Source organism: Zootoca vivipara, chromosome 1, assembly GCF_965207765.1.
Source record: "Zootoca vivipara chromosome 1, rZooViv2.hap1.1, whole genome shotgun sequence".
NCBI lineage: Eukaryota > Metazoa > Chordata > Lepidosauria > Squamata > Lacertidae > Zootoca > Zootoca vivipara.
The window spans coordinates 84902481-84922987 of NC_142582.1; the positions used below are offsets into that span (position 1 = coordinate 84902481).

The 20507-nt window shown below is 40.6% G+C and overlaps 1 protein-coding gene across 9 annotated transcripts in view; it reads right to left on the reverse strand.

Moving 5' to 3' along the window:
- Nucleotides 1-20507, reverse strand: part of PHF21A (PHD finger protein 21A) — a 172620-nt gene continuing 152113 nt past the window's right edge. For 4 of the 9 annotated variants that reach the window (XM_088669312.1, XM_035115643.3, XM_035115652.3 and 1 more), the window contains 9 exons: nucleotides 19065-19163; nucleotides 15980-16031; nucleotides 14390-14469; nucleotides 13362-13422; nucleotides 10384-10547; nucleotides 4224-4379; nucleotides 2432-2507; nucleotides 2052-2155; nucleotides 1-1593 (listed from right to left, as the gene is read on the reverse strand). In XM_088669312.1, the coding sequence (XP_088525438.1) occupies nucleotides 1339-1593; nucleotides 2052-2155; nucleotides 2432-2507; nucleotides 4224-4379; nucleotides 10384-10547; nucleotides 13362-13422; nucleotides 14390-14469; nucleotides 15980-16031; nucleotides 19065-19163 (1047 nt within the window). In that variant the 3' untranslated portion in view covers nucleotides 1-1338. Of the gene's footprint in view, nucleotides 1594-2051; nucleotides 2156-2431; nucleotides 2508-4223; nucleotides 4380-10383; nucleotides 10548-10599; nucleotides 10623-13361; nucleotides 13423-14389; nucleotides 14470-15979; nucleotides 16032-19064; nucleotides 19164-20507 lie in introns of all 9 variants that reach the window. The other 5 variants (XM_035115670.3, XM_035115679.3, XM_088669318.1 and 2 more) reach the window with 2 other exon arrangements.

Genomic DNA, 20507 nt, shown 5'->3' on the forward strand with positions numbered 1-20507 from the left:
TTTTCTCCAGTTCTGACACCTTTTTAATAGAAATCACTTGTTTAGGAAACAAATAGCACTTTTGTAATTTTTACAATGTTTCTTACCTTGATCTTATTTTTAAGTAACACTAGGAAGACCTCAATATCTTTTTTCTTTTTTAATTTAAAAAAGTTGTTTTTCCCCCAGATACAAAGATTTCGCCCTTGCATAAAAAACAGTGCCCAAAACGATGACACACGGACTCACAAAGACTCACTGTATCTCACTGACACTATTACTTCTAATCTATACCATGCAAGGTCCCATCTACCTCTTTAATTGGACTGTCAGCCTGAAAAAAACAGCTTTTCTATTCCTTACATTTGTAACCAAAAGAGAAAGGAAACAAAGGAAACAGGCATTTTAATTTTTTCTTTTCTTTTACTATTTGGGCCATATGTTTGGGACATGTGCTGTACTGTTTGGAATATCGCTTTTGTTTGACAAGTGTACAAAAAAAAAGTTGTAATTTTCATTTCAGTCGTGACCCGCTTTTCTGAAACCCCAGGCTGATTATATTAGTCCCCATCCCTTCTCCTCTTCCTCAGCAAAAGCTTCCTGGGCCAATGTGATGCCCAAACCAGCAATTTATTTCACTTGTCTATTTGGAAAAAAAAGAGGATAAACCCAAAGCTGCCAATCTAGTAATCCCCAGCCTGAGTGTGCACTAGATACTTAGTGAAAAACCCTTCCCCATTCCTTTTTGTCTCTCCTGTCAAAACAATAGTGAATACTGCTTATTGGATAGGCTTGGTCCCCACTCCCACCACCCCACCCCTCTGGACCCTAGGACTTGTTAATTCATATTTCTGGATTTTTGGTTTAGTAGTACGGATAATTCAGAAACAGGAAAAGCCCACAGGCTCTTTGGACTTGAAGTTTCCTTAGCTAAACAAACTGGTCTGCAGATAAGATTTGAAACCTGCTCCTCCTCCCTGCTCCCCACCCCCAAATAAAAACAAAAACAAAACAAACCTAGAGTGGCTGTGGAGGCTGCTGCAGGCACACACTGGTGTAAAAGAGAGAAAGAGAGAGAGAGAAAGAGTAAATATATTATTTAACTTGGCATGGTGCTGGCAAAGAACCTCCAGCTGGCACTATTCATGTAACATGGTCCAAACTTTGCACGTACACACAGAATAAGGAGGATCGATTGGCAACTCTGGTGCCGCCTGGCACAAAGCCTCTTCGCGCTCTTTCTGGAACCAAAGAGTTCTGCGCTTTCCAGAAGAAATCCAGCTTTTCTTTTCTAGAGTTTATTTGTTTTGCTCTTCTGCCTTGCCGCCATCTCCCCCGGCTCCTTCTTCCTGTGCTATGTTATTTAGTCTCGTCGCCCTTGGTACAGTTCACCATGCAGCTCTGGGAGGGGGAAGAGGCTGGGGTGGAGGTGGCAGCCTTTGCGTTATTGGTGGAGTCCATGCCGTTGGAGATGGCGACGGAACTGCCCTCAGAGTTTATGGGTTTTGAAAGGTTGATGCCCTGGATGAGGCGAATTAACTGTTTTACCTTCTCCAATGAACTGTGCATTTCCTTCTGTTTTGCCAGGATGGTGTTCTTCATTTCCATACATTTCTGAAGCAGATTGGAACGACATTGCATTAATGAGTGTGCTCATTAAAAAAAGGCCCAAACGAGAATGAAAGTTAAAGCAAAGGGATCCCAAGATCCACAAGAGACTGCAAAAACAGATTCTTTGTCAAAGCACCTGGTGGATACAACATGGTTCCCATACCAAATATGGCCGACATAGCAAACGAAAGATTTCAAAAAAAGCAAATGCTATTTCACAGCCACAACTACAGCATATAGATTACAACTATGACTTGGCGGAGATAAAGAAGCTCTAACAAACATAAGAAGCCGCTGAGACTTTTAAAAAAACACCACCACAACAAAGCTGTGGTGAAGCACGGCTCAGAACTGATACTGTGATTGGTCACAGTAAACAGTCATTTTCTAAGATTCACGGCTGTAGCTTCTAGCGGAACACAGAGGATAAACAAACCATCATTTAGCACAGCAATACTTACTGTTATAGAATTGCTGAGCTGTTTGACTTTCTGTTCTAGTTGCTCCCTTTCCTGTTTTAAATCTGAACTCCATTTCAGTAATTTCTGTTTTTCCTCTTCTTTTGCTGTGGAAGAGAATACATCAATTGTATCAATTATGCCCTGCAGATGGGATCTCTCAGCTGCTTTTGCACAATGGAAAGCCAGTACTGGACCATACCTGAAGCTGCAGGTACAGACATAAAGAGAGTCAGGTGAAGCTGTCATATCCATTTCATTAGTGGGGTTATCATGCAGTCAGCTCTTAATTTCCTTCTGAAAACAAACATCCTACTCCCTTCCTCAAAGTAACATTTTCCAAAGAAAAGAAAACCAAGCCAAGCCCTGCACCGTTTTCTTACCTGCTTTGTATGCAATATATGAATGAACAATTGCTAAAGTTCCTGGCCACGGGATTGCTTCTTCTTTCTTTAGCATCTGAAAGAAAGGAGAAGGAACACTTGGCTGACACATTCTACCTCTAGGAAAGATGACACACGCTAAAGGGTTTCTTTCACAACTATTAAAATCAATGCCATTCTTTTTTTCCGGCCCTCCCCAGGCAACAAAACAACTTAAAATCCCCCTTTGTTCTACTCTTGGGTTGCTGCTAGTTCTGGTCCGGGACAAGAAGCCTGATGCTTTGTTGACATGTGATGGATGTGGGAGGCCAATGGGATAGAGAAATGAACCAGACTATGTCCACATATCAAAAGGAGGGAGAGGAAGACTGTGCTGCAGTGCTATCACTTGCATGGGGATAACACATAACCTTTCAAGAACTAAACAAAAAACATACATTTCATAAAATGGCAAGGAAGGGTAGCCATGCTGCTTTAAAGTCTACATTAAAAAACAAGATGAAGGCAATTAAATGATCATTTCTATGCTTGGTTGTTTCAGCAGGCAAGCATTCAGCCCCTAAAGAATTAATTAAAAAATAAATCCCTAAATGGATAACAAAATAGTGAGGCACTTGTAGGAAGAAGGGGGGTTGTGTTACTAATCACTAAAACATATGTGCCTGTGATATTCACAACTAGCTTATACACAGCACTCACAATAGTATGCCGAAATGGGGAGCGGGGAAGGAAATTCCAAGCAAATGAATACTGAGGTTTGAGTACTGGGGAAATTCTTCAACAGAAACATTATCCAGAAAAGATGCCTGATCCACAACTCAACACACACCTCAAGCAAGTAAAGATTGTATTTACTGCACACACAAAAACCTCCACAATAGTTTGGGAAGACCCTCAAGATTTAATAGCATGAAATACTCACACATCTGTGCTAAACCTCCCACAAGGGAAGCCTGTTTAATCACCGTGTCAGCAATTTTGTACATTCCCTTGCATCTACAAACATTGTCTGCTGATGAAATTTTAACTAGCTGAACAGGAATGAAGAGACAACATATCTGATCTTAAAACTCGCCAGTAGAGAGGATTGTGACTTCATGATTCACAAACTGCTGATCTAATTAGCTAAAGGAAAAACACTCTGATAGCAAAGAGCAGTCTCTGTGGAGAAAACTACACGTTACTTTGGCAAACGTGCATTTCCCACAAATGTGTTTTGTTGGTTAACAGTGATGCAGGAGTAGGGGGGCATTTCCAGAAGAGAACTGGTGGGTGGGAGACGGGTGTTTAATCATGTGGTTATTCATCACAAAACATTCCTCCCCAGCTGGGCTTATTTTTGCTCTCAGAGCCAGCTATGGGGAAAGATTTAGCATCTATCTCATGCCTGCTAACTCTCACCTGTGAAATGTGTCCCTGCATTATCACGCAAACATTGGTTTTCCAGCATGTAGCTTTGCCCTAGACCTTAAAATACTGGACTCTCCAACACATGTATTGTAGAATGAAGCTAAGATTGTATTTATTTTGTGGAAGGAGAAATAAAGATGCAAGCGAGTGCCTATGGATCAAAGGAAATCTTCCCTGTAAGTCTTCGAGCTGTGCTACGGCAAATAAATGGCTCTTTAGTACCCTGAGATGTGGAACAGAAAGGCAAATGTTTGATGGCTTTGAATTTGTGAGGCCATTTCAGGTATTGTCACCCTCTCAAAGTCTAAGCCATGTGCCCCACCCATTTTGACCAAAGCAGAGAACCATTGTAAGAGGCTTCCCCTTTTGTGTCAAACAATACCTGGTCTTGACATTTGGGACAGATCCACATGCCCTTGGGAATAGTTTTCAGAGGTGGGTCCAGACAGTCCAAGTGATACACACGTGAGCACGTGTCACACATCAGCAACTGCCCACTTTTCCTGCAAACACTGCAAAAATCTTCATGGATATCACCCTATAAAATTAGAGGGGGGAGAGGGAACTTACAAACTTTGAAAACTAAATTCCAGTTCAAAGTAAAGTCCTAAGTGAATGAAACCCCCAAAATAATATCCTTTTCAAGAAACACAGAAAGAAAACTACCAAAGGGTGCCTGATGATTAGATCCGCTTTCTTCAGTCAAAAAAGAACCACAAGGAACGTCTAGGGCCACAGCTTCTTCAAATGCCACCATGTCTACCCTAATACAATTTCAAACTATAAGGCACAGATCACTCATTTATATAGTTAAGGATCACACTAATCTCATTTCCAAGTAAGTGAAATTAAATGTGGGTTGAAAGTCCCAGTGGGGAAAATGTATGGAAAACATTTTTAAAGTGCCGCAATAGGTTCAGTTCTCCAGGAGGTGCAGAACTTGTCACCCACATTCTACTCAATGTCTGCATGAAACTGCTGGGTGGGATTAGTCAGCGTTTGAGTGTGTGCTGTCATCACCATGCTGATGACACACAGCTCTTATGTCATCTTCTGCAGGTAGGCAGTGGATGTGCTGATTGGTGCCTGGTCATGATAATGGACTGGATGAGGACCAACCAATGACATGAGTCTTAATCCAGCAAAGAAGGATTAGCAGGTGGATCTTCTGACCAGGTGAATGGCATGCAATCTGCTCTCACCAGGGTGAGACTTATTCTGAAAGGTCCATAGTCTGAGTGTCTTCCTGGATCCACTGCTGTCAGTTAAGGGACAGGTGGACCTGGTAGCGCAGAATGCCTCCAATAAGCTTTAGCTTCTGTTTTTTGTTACAAAAAAAGTTAAAAACCAAAAGACTGCAAGTCACTTGCAGTGCAATCGAAACCTAGGATCCACTGGGATGAAAGAATTTGGATATGGCAGATCTCAATGGGTGCTCAGCTGGTGGATCTTAAGATGGTATAACTTACACTAGCACAAGTTCCCCCCAGAAGGGGGCATTCTGGAGATGTGGCAGAGCAAGGAGAGACTTACTTACACCTCTTCCAAACACCTTCCAGTTCAGTCAAGTGACCCAGCAGGCCAGCCAACGTAGCTGGCAAAGAGTGTCCTATTCCTTCTGAACTGAGTTTGGAATAGGGGTAACTTTTGCCGGTGTAACATGCCAGCATTATTGATGCTACCTTTCTATAGTTAGGATTGCTCTATTCGACTTTTGTAGTAAGCAACTAATAATTTAAAATCCAACAATAGTAGCCCGATGCAACACTAGGAGCCCACTATACTGAGGTGCTTATTTTGTTTGGGGACAGAGTACATAAATCAAATAGGGAATATGAATATTCCAGTGCTGGAGAGGAGTGAAACCAACACATATACAAGAAATAAAAGGTGATTTCATTAACCATGATGGATGAGAGAGATTTGCTGTGGTGTTGTTGCTGCTATTGTATTTCTTTATTTCCAACGGCTATATGACCACACTGGATTGATAAGCCTCTAAGCAAATAAGCAAAATCTGCCCAGCTATAGGAGCAGAAAATTTTACCAATTGTGACCAGTGAAGTCATGGTCATTTCTAGGTGCCTGTGACATTTGTACAGCCTCATTCCACGCAGCATGCCAAATCACAACAGGAAAGCAAGGGGATGGGTTAGGCAGGTGGGGGCCAGAGATAAAATATAAAATTAATGCTTTCTATTGGCAAAATAACTGTGGCCTACACATTGGCAAGGTGCGATATATGGGGAACAGCACTGAGAAGAAAGGCTGCCTGGATTCTCTGCAAATATGAGTAAGATCTGCATATTTACCGTGCAATAAAATTATTGTTTGCAAAAGGCTATGGAATGCTTGGGCATGCTTAGCATGAGCATAAGCATAATTTCACCTGGGTGCTACCTCGCTACAGTCTTTCCTAAGAAATGTGCAGTATTCAACTTTAAGCATTTTAAATACTTAGGTTTCATGTGCCATCATCTTTTCACTATTTTGGAAGTAGAAGGCACTGGTTGCAAAATTAAGTTAATGCACCACTTTAATGCCTAATATAACTTTAACCTTGGTGCATCACTGCAGTATCCAGTAATAGGTATACTTTTTCTGATTTATCTTCCGTAAACTTGGCCATTCGATAGAAGAAACAGAAAACCTTGACCAAAACACCACCCCCAGCTGCAAAACATGAACAAAGGCCCCAGTACTAGTTTTAATAGCAAGAACATTTCAGTTTTGCATGACTCTTTGCATTACTTTCCCTTCCTTATCTCTTCCCTTTAGGAGAATCCATATGATGCAAAATTCGTAGCAAAGCCATTTAGTTTCCTTTTCTCTCTTTCCTTCTGCCTTTACCATCTCATAGTTACAATTTTTATTTGTAGATCACTGTACAGAAATGCAGAAAGAGAAAGAGCTAAAAAGAACAGAAATAAGGTAACAGAAAATGGCTTAATACATGAATTTCAATCAACCGAGGGCTGCTCTGGCAAATTGCTACATCCAAATCCCAATCTCTAAAGCTTTCTTCAAATTCAGAATACAGGGATAAAATTTGAAAGAAATAAAAGTGCCACAGCCTCCTTAAAATATGTCATTCAATCTTCCATATCAAACTGAGCAGTGGTAGGATTTGAATTATGCCAGATGTTTTCTACTGCCTTACATAGCATGCTAATGTGCCTAACTTTATTAAGAATACATATTAAATGATGCCAGAATACCAACCACGGGTGGGTGGGGGGATATTACCCACAAACATTAGCTGAGGCTTAAACTTTGACACTGAAAACCAAGCCTTCACACTTTGATGGAAACCTCTCTTAATTCCTAAACTTAGTGTGCTATCCTGACTTTGGCATGTAAAGATGCTTTGATTTTGCAAGTTCTACATATCAAATGAGTGCTGGATTCCAATGTTCGAATTATGGGGGGAAGGGGGGGCTTAATGAAAACCTCACATTTTATCCCTCAATCCCCCACCCAGCTTTTAAGTCAGTCATACTCCTCTCTGTAGCTTTCTACAGTGTTGTAGTAGTAGTAGCAGCTGAGTTTCACAAAATATAAGGGGGTTGGATCCCCTGTGACTTGAGCGTTGTTGGGTTCTAAAGTAGTTCAACCTATAATAATACAACCAGTTTCATATTGTCCACTCAACAGAGTTAATCTTTCATGTATCTCTTGAACACTTATGACTGCCCAAACTCAAAAGGCCTACTTTTTCCCCCTTGTATTTTGTGATTGCATGGAGGACAAACACAATGAGGTTTCCCTAGAACAGGGTGGGGAGCATGTAGCTCTCCAAATGATGCTGAACTAATTTACAAAATCCCCTGACCTCTAGCTGTGCTAGCCAGGACCAATGAAAGTTTGAGTACAGCAACATCTGGAAGGCCACAGAACCCACATCCTTCCCCTAGAGCGCCTGTTGAAGTAGAGCTCAAACCTACTGAGCATCTCAATCTGAGTAACTAATTATGGCAGTTAAAGATATTCAGAAGCTAACAAGATCAGAAGGTTGTACTCAGTTGTCTTTCTCCATTACTGGGCAGTCCTCTGCACCAGCAGAGGTTTCCATGAATGGAAGGGAAGCAGTTTTCATAATCTTCTGGGGGCCACCTGCCTCTTCAATCTCCACAATCCTTTGGAGCAGACTAGGGAAGGTCTAGGGACTGCAGAGAGATGGGGGGAAACCAGCAAACAATGCCTGCCCCCATTCCATTAATGGAATCCTATGTTGGATTAAAGTCTTTGGTGAGTAGAGGGCCACAACTGAAAACAAACCTATTTACCATAAATTCTCCCCAAAAAACCACACCACCGAAGTGAAATAGGAAGTGAATTTCTGGAGGAAGCGATACATTCATGTGATGTGTGTACATGTTTGGTGGATGGATATTTAACAAAACACTCTAGGCTTGAAGGCTGACGGCTAATCAGAATTACATCATTATCAAAAGCTCAGAACGTTATGTAAAAATGTGCAACGGACATCAACTGGAATGGCAATGAGCTCAGTGTCCTAGTGCTTTTTTTATAAAACAAATGTGCTCAAGAATCTAGCAACCTTTGTCAAACCTGTTATAATTCTTAGGAAGTAGAATGTGTTCGTGTGTATGTGTGACACCATGCTAAATCAGCAGGAAAGTCCTCTTTGTTTGGATCAATTTTTACTACTGCCTTCTGATAGTTTTAGTTACAGGTAGGTAGCTGTGTTGGTCTGCCGTCGAAACAAAATAAAAATAAAATAGAAAAATTCCTTCCGGTAGCACCTCTAAGAAGTGTGCATGCACACGAAAGCTCATACCAATGACAAACTTAAAGGTAAAGGGACCCCTGACCATTAGGTCCAGTTGTGACCGACTCTGGGGTTGCGCGCTCATCTCGCATTATTGGCCGAGGGAGCCGGCGTATAGCTTCCAGGTCATGTGGCCAGCATGACAAAGCCGCTTCTGGCAAACCAGAGCAGCACATGGAAACGCTGTTTACCTTCCCGCTGTAGCGGTTCCTATTTATCTACTTGCATTTTGACGTGCTTTCGAACTGCTAGGTTGGCAGGAGCTGGGACCAAGCAACGGGAGCTCACCCCATCACAGGGATTCGAACCGCCGACCTTCTGATCAGCAAGCCCTAGGCTCAGTGATTTAACCACAGCGCAAACTCTAAGGTCTCTAAGGTGCTACCGGAAGAAATTTTTCTATTTTATTTTTATTTTGTTCTGATAGTTCGGAGATTTCATGAATAATACAATACCTAGAGAATGAATGACTATGGCTCTTAACACAGAACTTGCATCCTGTAGGAATGCTGCCTGTTGATTTTATCTTTTGCAATACCCAGCAGTGCAGAAAAGATACTGATGGTGTTCCTGATTTGGCTATTCTTGACTGCTTCAACAATGAGGCTACAGATACAGTTATGTAAGTTAGAGCAATCCTCAAGCTGCATATTTCATGAATGAGATGCAGAGGCTCTTTAGCTCAGCAGCATAAAAAACACATTGGAGGAACATCTAGTGCAGCCCACTAGAACATAGAAGTTATACAAGTCTGATTGTGTGTAAAATGTGTTCATTAGTTGGGTCTTACAACCATGGAGCTATTTATTATGAGGAAACGAAGGTACAGAGAAGTGATGAGACTTGACCAAGGTCGTGAGTCCAGAACTTCCAATTCCAACCCAGCTGTCATGAGAAGGATGGATTTACCTCCCTTCTGAGTAATAAAAAATTACTCCCCCACTCTCCAAAAACAGACAGTGCTGCAGATCAGCTACGGGTTAGATCAACTTTAATTCAGCAACAGCCTGTGCTAAACTGGCAGAATAGGCAACTGGGCTCACATACCAGAAGGATACTTTCACAGAAAAGAAAACTTTCCCCCATATAGGTATGCAGAATCCATAAACGAGAAGCAACTGCCAGGTGTCAGTGAAGGCACTCACTCTGACTCCTCTTAACGCTGTGTCCAACTATCTTGAGCAAGAATTCCTCCTTACTTTATTGATTCAGTAATAATACAAGTTACAGGTAGGTAGCCGTGTTGGTCTGAGTCGAAACAAAATTAAAAAATTCCTTCAGTAGCACCTTAAAGACCAACTAAGTTTTTATTTTGGTATGAGCTTTCGTGTGCATGAGGAATTTTTTTATTCAGTAATAATACGTAATTGTTCCTAAGGCTTCTGTGTGACAGGATCCGTTCCCCTTCTGCCACTAGATTGCTGAAATACATCACATATGCACTGTCTTTAATTCACTGCATCGCTGTGCATCTGCAAAGGGTTTATGGAACTTTGAAATATTTGCCCTTCTAACTCTACAATTCTATGATATGAACATTCTGGCATGTCCTGTGGATATCATATACTACATATATACTACTCCAGAGTTTTGGGGGGTGGAGGTGGGAAGGTACAAGAAGAAGTGTAGGGGCCTGAAGAAGGGGGTCATATTATTGCAGTTTACCATAATACCAGTGCATCTAAAGAACCAAATTCTGAAGTCTCCACGGTCCCTTTGAACAGCAAACCTCTCAGGAAGAATTACTTACGTCTGTGGAGCTGGGGCTGGGCAGGGACACAGGATGAACAGTTGCGGGGAAAGAAAATGTGGTCTCTGTCTTTTCATTTTCAGGGGAGTCAGGATGACTGGACAGAGGGGATGTGGGGGTCAGAGCCCCAAACCCCAGCACCGTGTTGTATTTAGGTGGACGACCTACACATTAACAAAAGGGAACAAAAAGGGGAGGGGAAATAATCTTACATACCTTTGGCCAGTGCTCCTCATTGGCTAGCATGGAAAAAAGGAAGTGATGTAGTACAGAGAAGAAGTTAGTATTATAGTCACGAGTGAAAGAAAGCCAAGTAAGGACTGTAAAGTTATTTTTTAAGACACTTAAAGGAGAATTGTGTAAGGAAGGATGGTATCACAAGAGAGAAAACACATGCGTCCAGAAAGAGCGCTACTCCCAATATATCTATATAACCACACTAATGTCTTTAACTTTTAACTTACCACCCCCAAATTCCACTGGCAAAGGAAAGCTGCCATGATTTCTACCACTCTAGTTTATCATGGTATCTCCATCACATTGTTATGACTGTTGGTAAATCACCCTCAATGAGCCTAAGGTGAAACCTAAATCTAAATACCACCTTTGTGCTAAGAAAAATTCACAACATTCCACAAATGCCAGAGAAAATCACGGCCTGCAACCCCATGAGATCTCTCTCAGCAAAAGGAGCTGTACGGTAGCCTAGGTGGGAGAAAGCCTCAACAAAGCAAATCTGCAAGTATGAAGAGTTCAGATAAAATCCTATCCTGCTGACTGTAGGAAGATATAACTCACGATAAAGTGTGCTATTATTCCAAGTGAAATCACAACACTGTAGGAGACACCAATATTTGTCTTTTGCATTACCACTACTCTGATGATTGATGAGAGGCATACACTCAGAGAGGATATTTAAGATATTTAAGCAGTCAATAAGTGAAGCTAGAGACTGAGAAAAGAGGCAGGAAGATCAAATTAAACATGCATAGTAATCATCATCTTCAGTAAATGACACCTAACAACTCTGATGGAAAGTGGCACTGAAGGCCAATGCCCTCTGTGTGTTGAGGGACAGAAAGCCAACATCAGTGCAAAAAAACCCAGTACATCCAATTTTGCTTCAGGTGAGAAACAAATTATGCAAGGAAAGGAACATCTGATCTCCTGGGGAAATGCACTAACAGCTGAACTGAGCAGTTATGGCGGCAATTTTGGGGGAAAGTAAAGCCTGCTCCATGTAAACTGCAATGAGACCACCATCTTATTTTTAAGATGCCAAAAGCTGCCAAAGGCTAAAACGTAAACAAAAACCAGGCACTATCACTTCAAGGAAATTCAAATCAGTGGGCTAAGCAGAAAGAGACAAATACACTCTATTGAAACTGCTGAGCTACCTAATAACTCACCCAAACACTCATGTGCATGAACACACCATCCTACTAGGTACATAGTGATTTTACCTTTTAACATTTGAAATATCAAGTATTATACAACTTATGTCCTCTGACCTGGCCATTTGTTTTTGAACAATAAGCCCAGGAGCAGAGGAAACATTAGAAAGCATTACAGAAAGGGCACTCAGTGCTCACCCATGATATTTAGCACACGATATGGCAGCACACGAGAGCAGATCAGTAGTAACTTGTCTCAAACACAAAACAGACATGCTTGGTAGTGTATTGGCAACAAGCATTGATGATATAGTACCTTTCTGATTCCTGGCCATCAACATACATTCTCTGGTGATTTTAGGGTCACCTAAAGCATTAGGAATTAACTTAACCTCTTTTGAACTCAACCATGTCGATAGCCGTCACAAACTACTGAAGCAGAGGGCTTCATCTCAAAACTTCAAAAACTGCATCATCTGCTTCTTGAAGACCAAACAACACTTAAAGGTTCAAGATGCAGGGAGAATGCAGAAACCTTCCCTCCTCAAGAAGTGCAAACCTTCCACAGTTCACACCATCTCAGTTTCAACTGGGCTCTCTTTCCTTTAATACTAGATATATTGTTCACAGTGGAAGCAGCACAGTTTAGATCAAGGGATAAAAATAGATATCCCAAGTTCTATTCTTGTTCCATGGATTGACTGCCCCATGCTCTGCTTTACCTGCCTTATAGTTTTACATGGATAATTTCTAAAATACATTTCAGAATTGCCTTATATGCAGTTTGCCAGAGTTTTCCATTTGCAACATGACTCCTAACCCTTAACAGTTTACAGATCACTAGGGCACATGAATAGATATGACCGTGTTACTACTGCCTTTTTTGTTAGTATTTTAATCAACTGTAAAGTTGGGGGGGGGGAGAGTATGCAAATGGAAAACTAGTGAATTGCATGTGTGGCAGCCTAAACAAAGTCTGTACGTTAAAAAAGGGAAAATGGCAAATTACTGGTGCCATTCCACCAGCAAGATCAAGAATTCAGAACTTTGAAATCTAAGGAGAAAATTCGTGTGGGAAGAATTTTGCAAGCATCCCTGTAATAATTTTAAGAGTACCATGGTTGCCACACGATTTCATCAAATATCAAGTAACTCGCCTTTCAAAGAAACCTGAACATGTTCTTAACAGCACAAGGAATAATTTCATAAACAGTGAGTCCTAACATAGGACCAAACGCACTTAGCCACTACACAGGAAGAGTCTCAGAATGGGAGCTCAGTTACCACCTTGGCATCTCCCTTCTAGTCTGCATGACGGGTTACATTTACTAATCTGGGTTGGGAATCTTTACTGGCCAGAGACAGTTTACATACAGGCAATTCTCCCATTTATATCTTTATTCATTCCAGATTACCCTCAAAGCCTACCAACAAAGGATGCTTCTGTAGAGCAGCTGCCTACCAGGGTTACATCATACCTACTATGTGTATTCAGTACCACAAAACTATTTTCTATATTGTTTTATTTCAATCCAAAAGAAAGGGAAATAAACATACAGGGAGGTGCTATTATGAGACACCTACCTCGTTTACGTGTCCCAGGATGCATTGTGCTGTTCAGGTATGTGACTGCGCTCTTCTTGCGCTTTACAGAAGAAAGGAACAAAGTAGTTAGTCAACTGTTTTGGCGAGTGACAGCTACATCTACACACACACACACACACACACAGACACACACACAGAGTGACTATATAAAAAATCTGGAAGAACACAAGTGTTGAGACCCATTGAAGCAAACAAGCTTTTGCACTTAAATCCATAAATTTCAGTAAGAATCAAATGTAGGTTTAACTTTCTTCAGATTATGTCCATTATCGTTTCAGCGTTTGGATACAACCCTGTAGAAAGGCTATAAATAATAATAATAATATTTATTTATTTATTTATTTATTTATTTATTTATACATTATTTATACCCCTCCCATCTGGCTGGGTTTCCCCAGCCACTCTGGGCGGCTTCCAACAGAAAATAAAATACAGTAATCTATTAAACATTAAAATACTCCCTAAACAGGGAGTCAGATGTCTTCTAAAAATCTGGTAGCTGTTTTTTCTCTTTGACATCTGTTGGGAGGGCGTTCCGTTCCACAGGGCAGGCGCCACTACCAAGAAGGCCCTCTGCCTGGTTCCCTGCAACTTGGCTTCTCGCAACGAGGGAACTGCCAGAAGGCCCTCGGTGCTGGACCTCAGTGTCCGGGCAGAACAATGGGAGTGGAGACGCTCCTTCAGGTATACTGGACCGAGGCCATTTAGGGCTAGCCTTTCACACAATTACGGGCAATGCTGATCCCATTTGTGATGAGAGAAATAATTCAATGCCAAGTCTGCAATCATGCCAGAGAAGAAGGAGGAGGAGGAAAGATATAAGAGAAAGAAAGTATAAAGTAGGAAACTTCTTTCCATTTATAATTGTCCTTCATGCTCTCTTAAGTGATGACAGTCCCACTGTCTAGCTTGGAATGTGCTTGCTTTCATACACCTAGAATGCTGAAGCAATGAGCAAAATGCTTTTCAGCAAGTCATTTACTTATTTTATAAGCAAATTTTTTTACCTCAGGCTCAAAGACAGCTCCGCTGTACACTGGATTTGCTGTTGTCCTTCGTTTCCTTTCTTGTCGCTTACTTTGTATTTCTTGGGGAAAGGGTAGAAATAAAAGCATTTGTAAAGGGCACAAAGACCTCAATATCTAGTATGAGCAAGTTAGGCGTCAGGAACTATGGTTTCTGAAACGTTCTATGCAAACCTAATTCTGAAGAAACATCCATATTATATAAATGGGTTGAAAGTAAAGAGGAAAGTGAAGTAATAGAAAGTAAATTAGCTTGAGAAAGCATTTCCTGCTGTTCCAAAAGCTCTCAGCTGATATTTTTATCTTCCACATTCTATGCCACAAAAAAAATTGTTGCTGGCAACTTATTTCTGACAGAAGCAGGGAGGTATTTGAAGACTGATTTATTTGTTTTACTTATATCCCAGTATTTCTCAATGCAATGAGCCAAAGGTGGATTACAGCAACTTCATATCAAAATATTGCAAACTTTCTCCAAACCACACCCATGTGCTGCACACCTGACTTCATATGTGACAACAGGTGTAGGGCAGGTAGAGATGTGGCTGCCAAAGCACAATTGAGAGCTTAAAGCATGCTCCCTGTTGTTCAAAGTGGAGCAGATGGAACTGCAGTGGACTGATGGATCCGCTGTGCAGAAAGTGATAACAACAACAACAACAACAACAACAACAACAACAATTTATTTATACCCCACCCATCTGGCCGGGCCTCCCCAGCCACTCTGGGCGGCTTCCAACAGAAATTTTAAAATACAATAATTTATTAAACAATAAAAGCTTCCCTAAAAGTAGGCTTGGAGTCACTGAATTTCAGCTGATGGGCGAAAACTTCAAGCCTCATGTTTTCTTTTGCAGCACACTTTGTCGCACAGAAATGAAAAATCAGTCATCTGACTTCATAGTGAGATCAGCTGATTGGCAGAATCGCTGCCAGGGTTGAGGGAACCCAGGATCCAGCCTGCCAGTCAGATTAATTTCCCTCAATTTAAACAATGTGCTAATTAATTGATAAAGGAAATTAAGTTATTTGAAAAATAGTACTGTGGTGGTTCTCATATTGAAGAAACCATATTTGTGGCCTTAGATCAGGCATATTTGTGGCCTTAGATCAGGCATCCCCAAACTTCGGCCCTCCAGATGTTTTGGACTACAATTCCCATCTTCCCCGACCTCTGGTCCTGTTAGCTAGGGATCATGGGAGTTGTAGGCCAAAACATCTGGAGGGCCGCAGTTTGGGGATGCCTGCCTTAGATCTCCTAGTCAGAAACCTAAAAATCAGACTAGCATTTAGGATCATCATCCTAATTGGTCATTTTTTCAAGTCCAGGAAACAATCCATAACCTTGAACAGAAAATATTTCATTTTTAAACTGATATTTTAAACTTTGATACATGGGAAAGTATGCACTCTAAGCAGAAATATTTGAAACTTTTACATTAATTCCAGAGCTCTGGAATAATTTATGCAACTCAATCCTAAACTTAGTTACTTGGAAGTAAGCCCTATTAAGTTAAATAAACTTTTTCCTTGATAGTGTGCAAAGACTGCAGCCATAGTCATTTTTCTTACCTTCTAGATGGTCATGTGTAACCAGTCCAAGAGACACCATGAAGGCAAGTTTCTGTATCAGAAAAGAAGAAGAAAACAATTCACTCAAATTAAAAGATGAACTAAACTTCTATTAAGGTGAAATAGTAGCTTTAAAAAAATAATACAATTTTCACTGAGCAATTCTTCAAAAACATGCACCACCTATGTACTATCTTAAATGGCACTTCATAAAATGACACACTGCCGTCAGTCTCCTAGAGGTCTTTACGCAGCAGGTACACTAGTGTTTTCTACAGCAACCGCATAAAGGCTGGACAACATAAATGCATATAGGTGATTCCTAAAGCCTGACTAGGCCAGGGTTCCCAGAAGCATGGACTTGGGAGTTAAAAGATGCAGACACAAGTGTTGCTTCAGAGAACCACCAATTTAAAACCAGCTGCACCTGTAACTGCTGAATTACAATACATCAAGTACATTGCTATCACTTGTGGACTGACCTAAGACAAAATATTTGTTAGCATACTGAATAAGATAATTGGCATAACTATGCTAGGATGTCTGTATGATCAACAACTGCTTTGTGAATTACCACTGCTAATTAGATACATTGGCTGTACTACTCCACATTTCAGCTTCCTCTGACCACTGTTTACAAATAGCCCCCAACTCCACACCTAACAGTTCAGCTTCACCCTAGGCCTTTGTTGTCCATTCAAAACTAATTAATTTGAAAAATACATTTTTAAAAACCCTGTATAAATTTGCATGTGTATCAGATATTTGTAAAATTCTCATGATTTTACGGTTTATCTTTTTGTAAATTGCTTTGAGGTTGGTTTGTTTTTACAATCAAGCAATGTATAAATGAATATTTTTTTTAAAAAAATAACATTACACTTTATGAAAGTGAAAATAGAACATAGTGTGATTTGAATTATGAAAGCCATAGTTATCTAACTGCAGATTACTTGAAACCTGAAAACACGGAAGCCTTCCAGCACAAGCAAGGATTTCTGAACTGTCCAGATGATTGCTGCATAAGCTGTTTGCTCAGAACATCACAGCTGTATGCATCTATTTTAAAGAGACAGCCAAGTTATGCTATTCTTAGACTGCTATAAAAAGTTTTAGGGCATGAGAAGCGTGAGATTCAAAAAGCAGTAGTTCACTTTCATCTCATCTAGCACAACTGTTCAGGTCAAGTATTTGCAGTTTATTATTTCTTACCTCCATGAACCGTGTTTTATATTTCAAGAGACACTAGACCTATGAGACAATGTTTGGCATGAATCACACAGACTGCAAAAGGACAGCCACAGTGAAGCAAAAAAGTATTTCAGGTTCTTACATATTAAGTAAATTGGTAAAAAGTGAACTCTCTTGGCTCATTTAATATCTTCCCCTTCGCAGAGGGGGAAACCAAGATCTCCCCCTTTAAAAAAAATATCAGAATTTTGATGGTAGAATATTGTCTAAATGGGCCCCGAGGGAGATTCTCTAGTTCCAGTTGATTTTGTGTGTTGCTCAAGCTGCCAGAATCCAGGTTTCTTAGCTTGCGCTTTCTGAAAGGTTTGCAGGGTGATAGCTATGTTAGCCTCTTGCGGCAAGAAAAGGAAAAAAAGAAAGAATTGTGGCACATTGAAGACTCACAAATCTATTATGGTAGAAGCTTCCATGGACTACAGTCCATTTCATCAGAAGTGTTTTTCTGAGTTGCAGGTATTCATAGAAAACAAGCTGTCTGAAATGCTATTATAACTCCACTCACCCAAGGAAAGAATAAACTCACCCAATCTCTCTTTTAAACAGCTGAGGGAACCTTCACACACTCACTTAAATGTGTCATTGTCCCACAGGAAAAAAATCCACAGGCATTTATGTTATTTATAATGTGTCATTTTCAAACTTACATGATGCAAATGTTCAGGAGATTGCTTAAACAAAAACCCTGTTTGTTGAAATGGATGGTTACCAGCGAGCTGTAGATTTATCGTTAAATTTGTATGGGTATTAAAACATGCACCAGTACAATATAGCTACTATGTGAATATAATTTGGGTCTTATTATTTGTTATACAAACCATAATTATGAGATTTTTCACAGGGTGTATTTTCATCTTTGGTGTTTCATAACAGGAAAGGTTATGAAAAGGGGCACCATCATGAAAGGCCTGGGAAGGGAGGGCTAGAGACACTTGGAGGACCTTCAAGCCAAGGTGTCAGGACACTCTCAGCTTTCAGGAAAGGCCAGTGTGTGTGTGTGTGTGTGTGTGTGTGTGTGTGTGTGTGTGTGTGTGTGTAAGATGATTGTATTGGACATCCCTGCACAAAGTCTCTTGGGACATCCTTAAGCAGAGCCATCCTAGCCCCCATGCTACCTTTGCAAGGGGAGGGGCAGTCAAGGCCATATGTCAAGAATGCTTTGATGGTGTTTCCTGCTTGGCAGGGGGTTGGACTGGATGGCCTTTGTGGTCTCTTCCAACTCTGTGATTCTATGATTCTATGAATACAACTTTTCCTTAGTCAAACAAGGCCAACTGAAACATGTTTAAAATGTGGCTGTGGGATTGGAGAAGTTGCCGTGCGTGATGCAATCTGAACACTCAAAAGAACTAAGGATAATTTGAGATATCTATGTATGTAGCACAGTAGAGCGAGCCGGAAAAGCCACTGTTCAAGCCTTATCTTAGACAAGAACTTAAAGCAAGACTAGATTCTTTCGGCCTCCTTTCTGGAATATGGGGTGTTAATACTGGCCTCCATTACAGGGTTATTGCAAAAATTGCTAAGAAAACATGAAGCACTTTGAACACCCTTAAGTGCTACATACATGCATCATTATCATAAGGTCAGGAGCTCTTGCATTCTTTCTTCCAGCCCTGAAAATATTTGGTGAACAGGAATTTGTGGCTAGATTTAGCATTCCTCAGACATATAGACCTCTTCATTGCAGCAATAACACTGTGAAGAATGTGAATCTCTTTTGAGAGGAAAAGCGGCATTAAAATGTAGATGAAAATAAGCATTTCTAAAGAGAGATTTTTTAAAAAAATATCTGCCCAACCCCACAAAAGGATATTGTAGATATTTGTACTAGTACCTGTGGGTTTTCTTCTCGTTTTGGTTTGGGTGGTGCAGGAGGAGCAACTGTATGAATCTCTGTTGGCTTCTCCTCTGTTTCCGCTTGGGGTTTGATAGTCTGAAAGAGAAACAGCAGCAAGTGAACACAGGTTTCTTAAATTCCTAAACAAACAGAAACTGCGGCCAGTGTTTTTCTTTACCAAAATGAAGAAAAGGATGGAAAAGGATCCAAACAATACACTAAATGTTTTCCCCAAGAGGTCCTTTAAAAAGTGTGGTACATTTTAAGTAGTGAAAACACAATCCCAAATAAAAATTACTATTTAGAACATCAAGTGTACAACTGCAACACTTAAGTAGCCCAATTCAGCAACTAGATCATGTAATAACAATAACTTTGCATCTAAGCTGTGGATAAGAGGGGATACGTATGAGAGAGACCTGGTAAGCAGAATAACTACAGATGGGATGATGTTTTGTGGAATAACATTCCATGAAAAGCTTGTCCAGACAACAATCTGTCTGAGAGGTGCACCTTGCATCTCTCTCATTCATTATTCACTATAACAAGAATTTGCCTGAATAAAAGTTCTCCAGAATTCCCAAGTGCAGGGTTTTCCTGAAACTCATTCACTTAGTGATGTCATAATCCCCTGCATGTTGCATCATAAGTGCCTGCCCAGTGACTCCTACTTTATGACATAGCTGTGACGTCACAAAATTAGATCCATCTGTTCCAAGATGACAAATATGTTTTCAATGTGTTTACTCAGAAATAAGAGAAACATAAAAAAATAACCTGAACCATATTGTTTGAAATTGTGAATTATTTTGCATTACTTCTCAGTTCCATTTACTAGACTGTGTCATCCCACTTGCTTGTTTAGATGAACCACAACTAACACTATAAGTGCAGTTGTGCTGGAAGAGCAGAGGGGGAGAACCTAACACTAAACTATGGTTTGTGGCTTGTGCAAACTAGACCAATGGTTTGACAAGTGAGGATGAAACCTTGTTTCTTAATTGTTTTATTTGAACTGATGGTAGCCACTTTGGACATCTCCCTTAGAAAATAAAAGTAGGAGGGTATAACTTTTATTATAAACAAATACGTGTTTGTGTGTGTGTGTGTGTATTCCTAAGACTGTCAAGTGGAAAAGAGAGGTCTGGCTCTGTTCACACTTGAGAAAACTTTCTGCCTATTTACGACAAAAAAAGCCATGACCAGACTGGAACCAGCCTTCCTCAGTACATAAGGGCTGAAAGGCAGCTTCTTTGCACTGGTACTACGTGCAGGCTTTTCTTCCACATTTAAGCACTAGGGTTTTTGCTGAAGGTCCTGGTTTCTATGAAACCTAGAGTTGTGGCCAGTCTTGGCACATTGCCACCTGTTGCAGTGCCAAATCACCTTGCATCTGCTTCAGAGTGTTTTGAAGAGAGGACGATAATGTAAGTTTTGGGG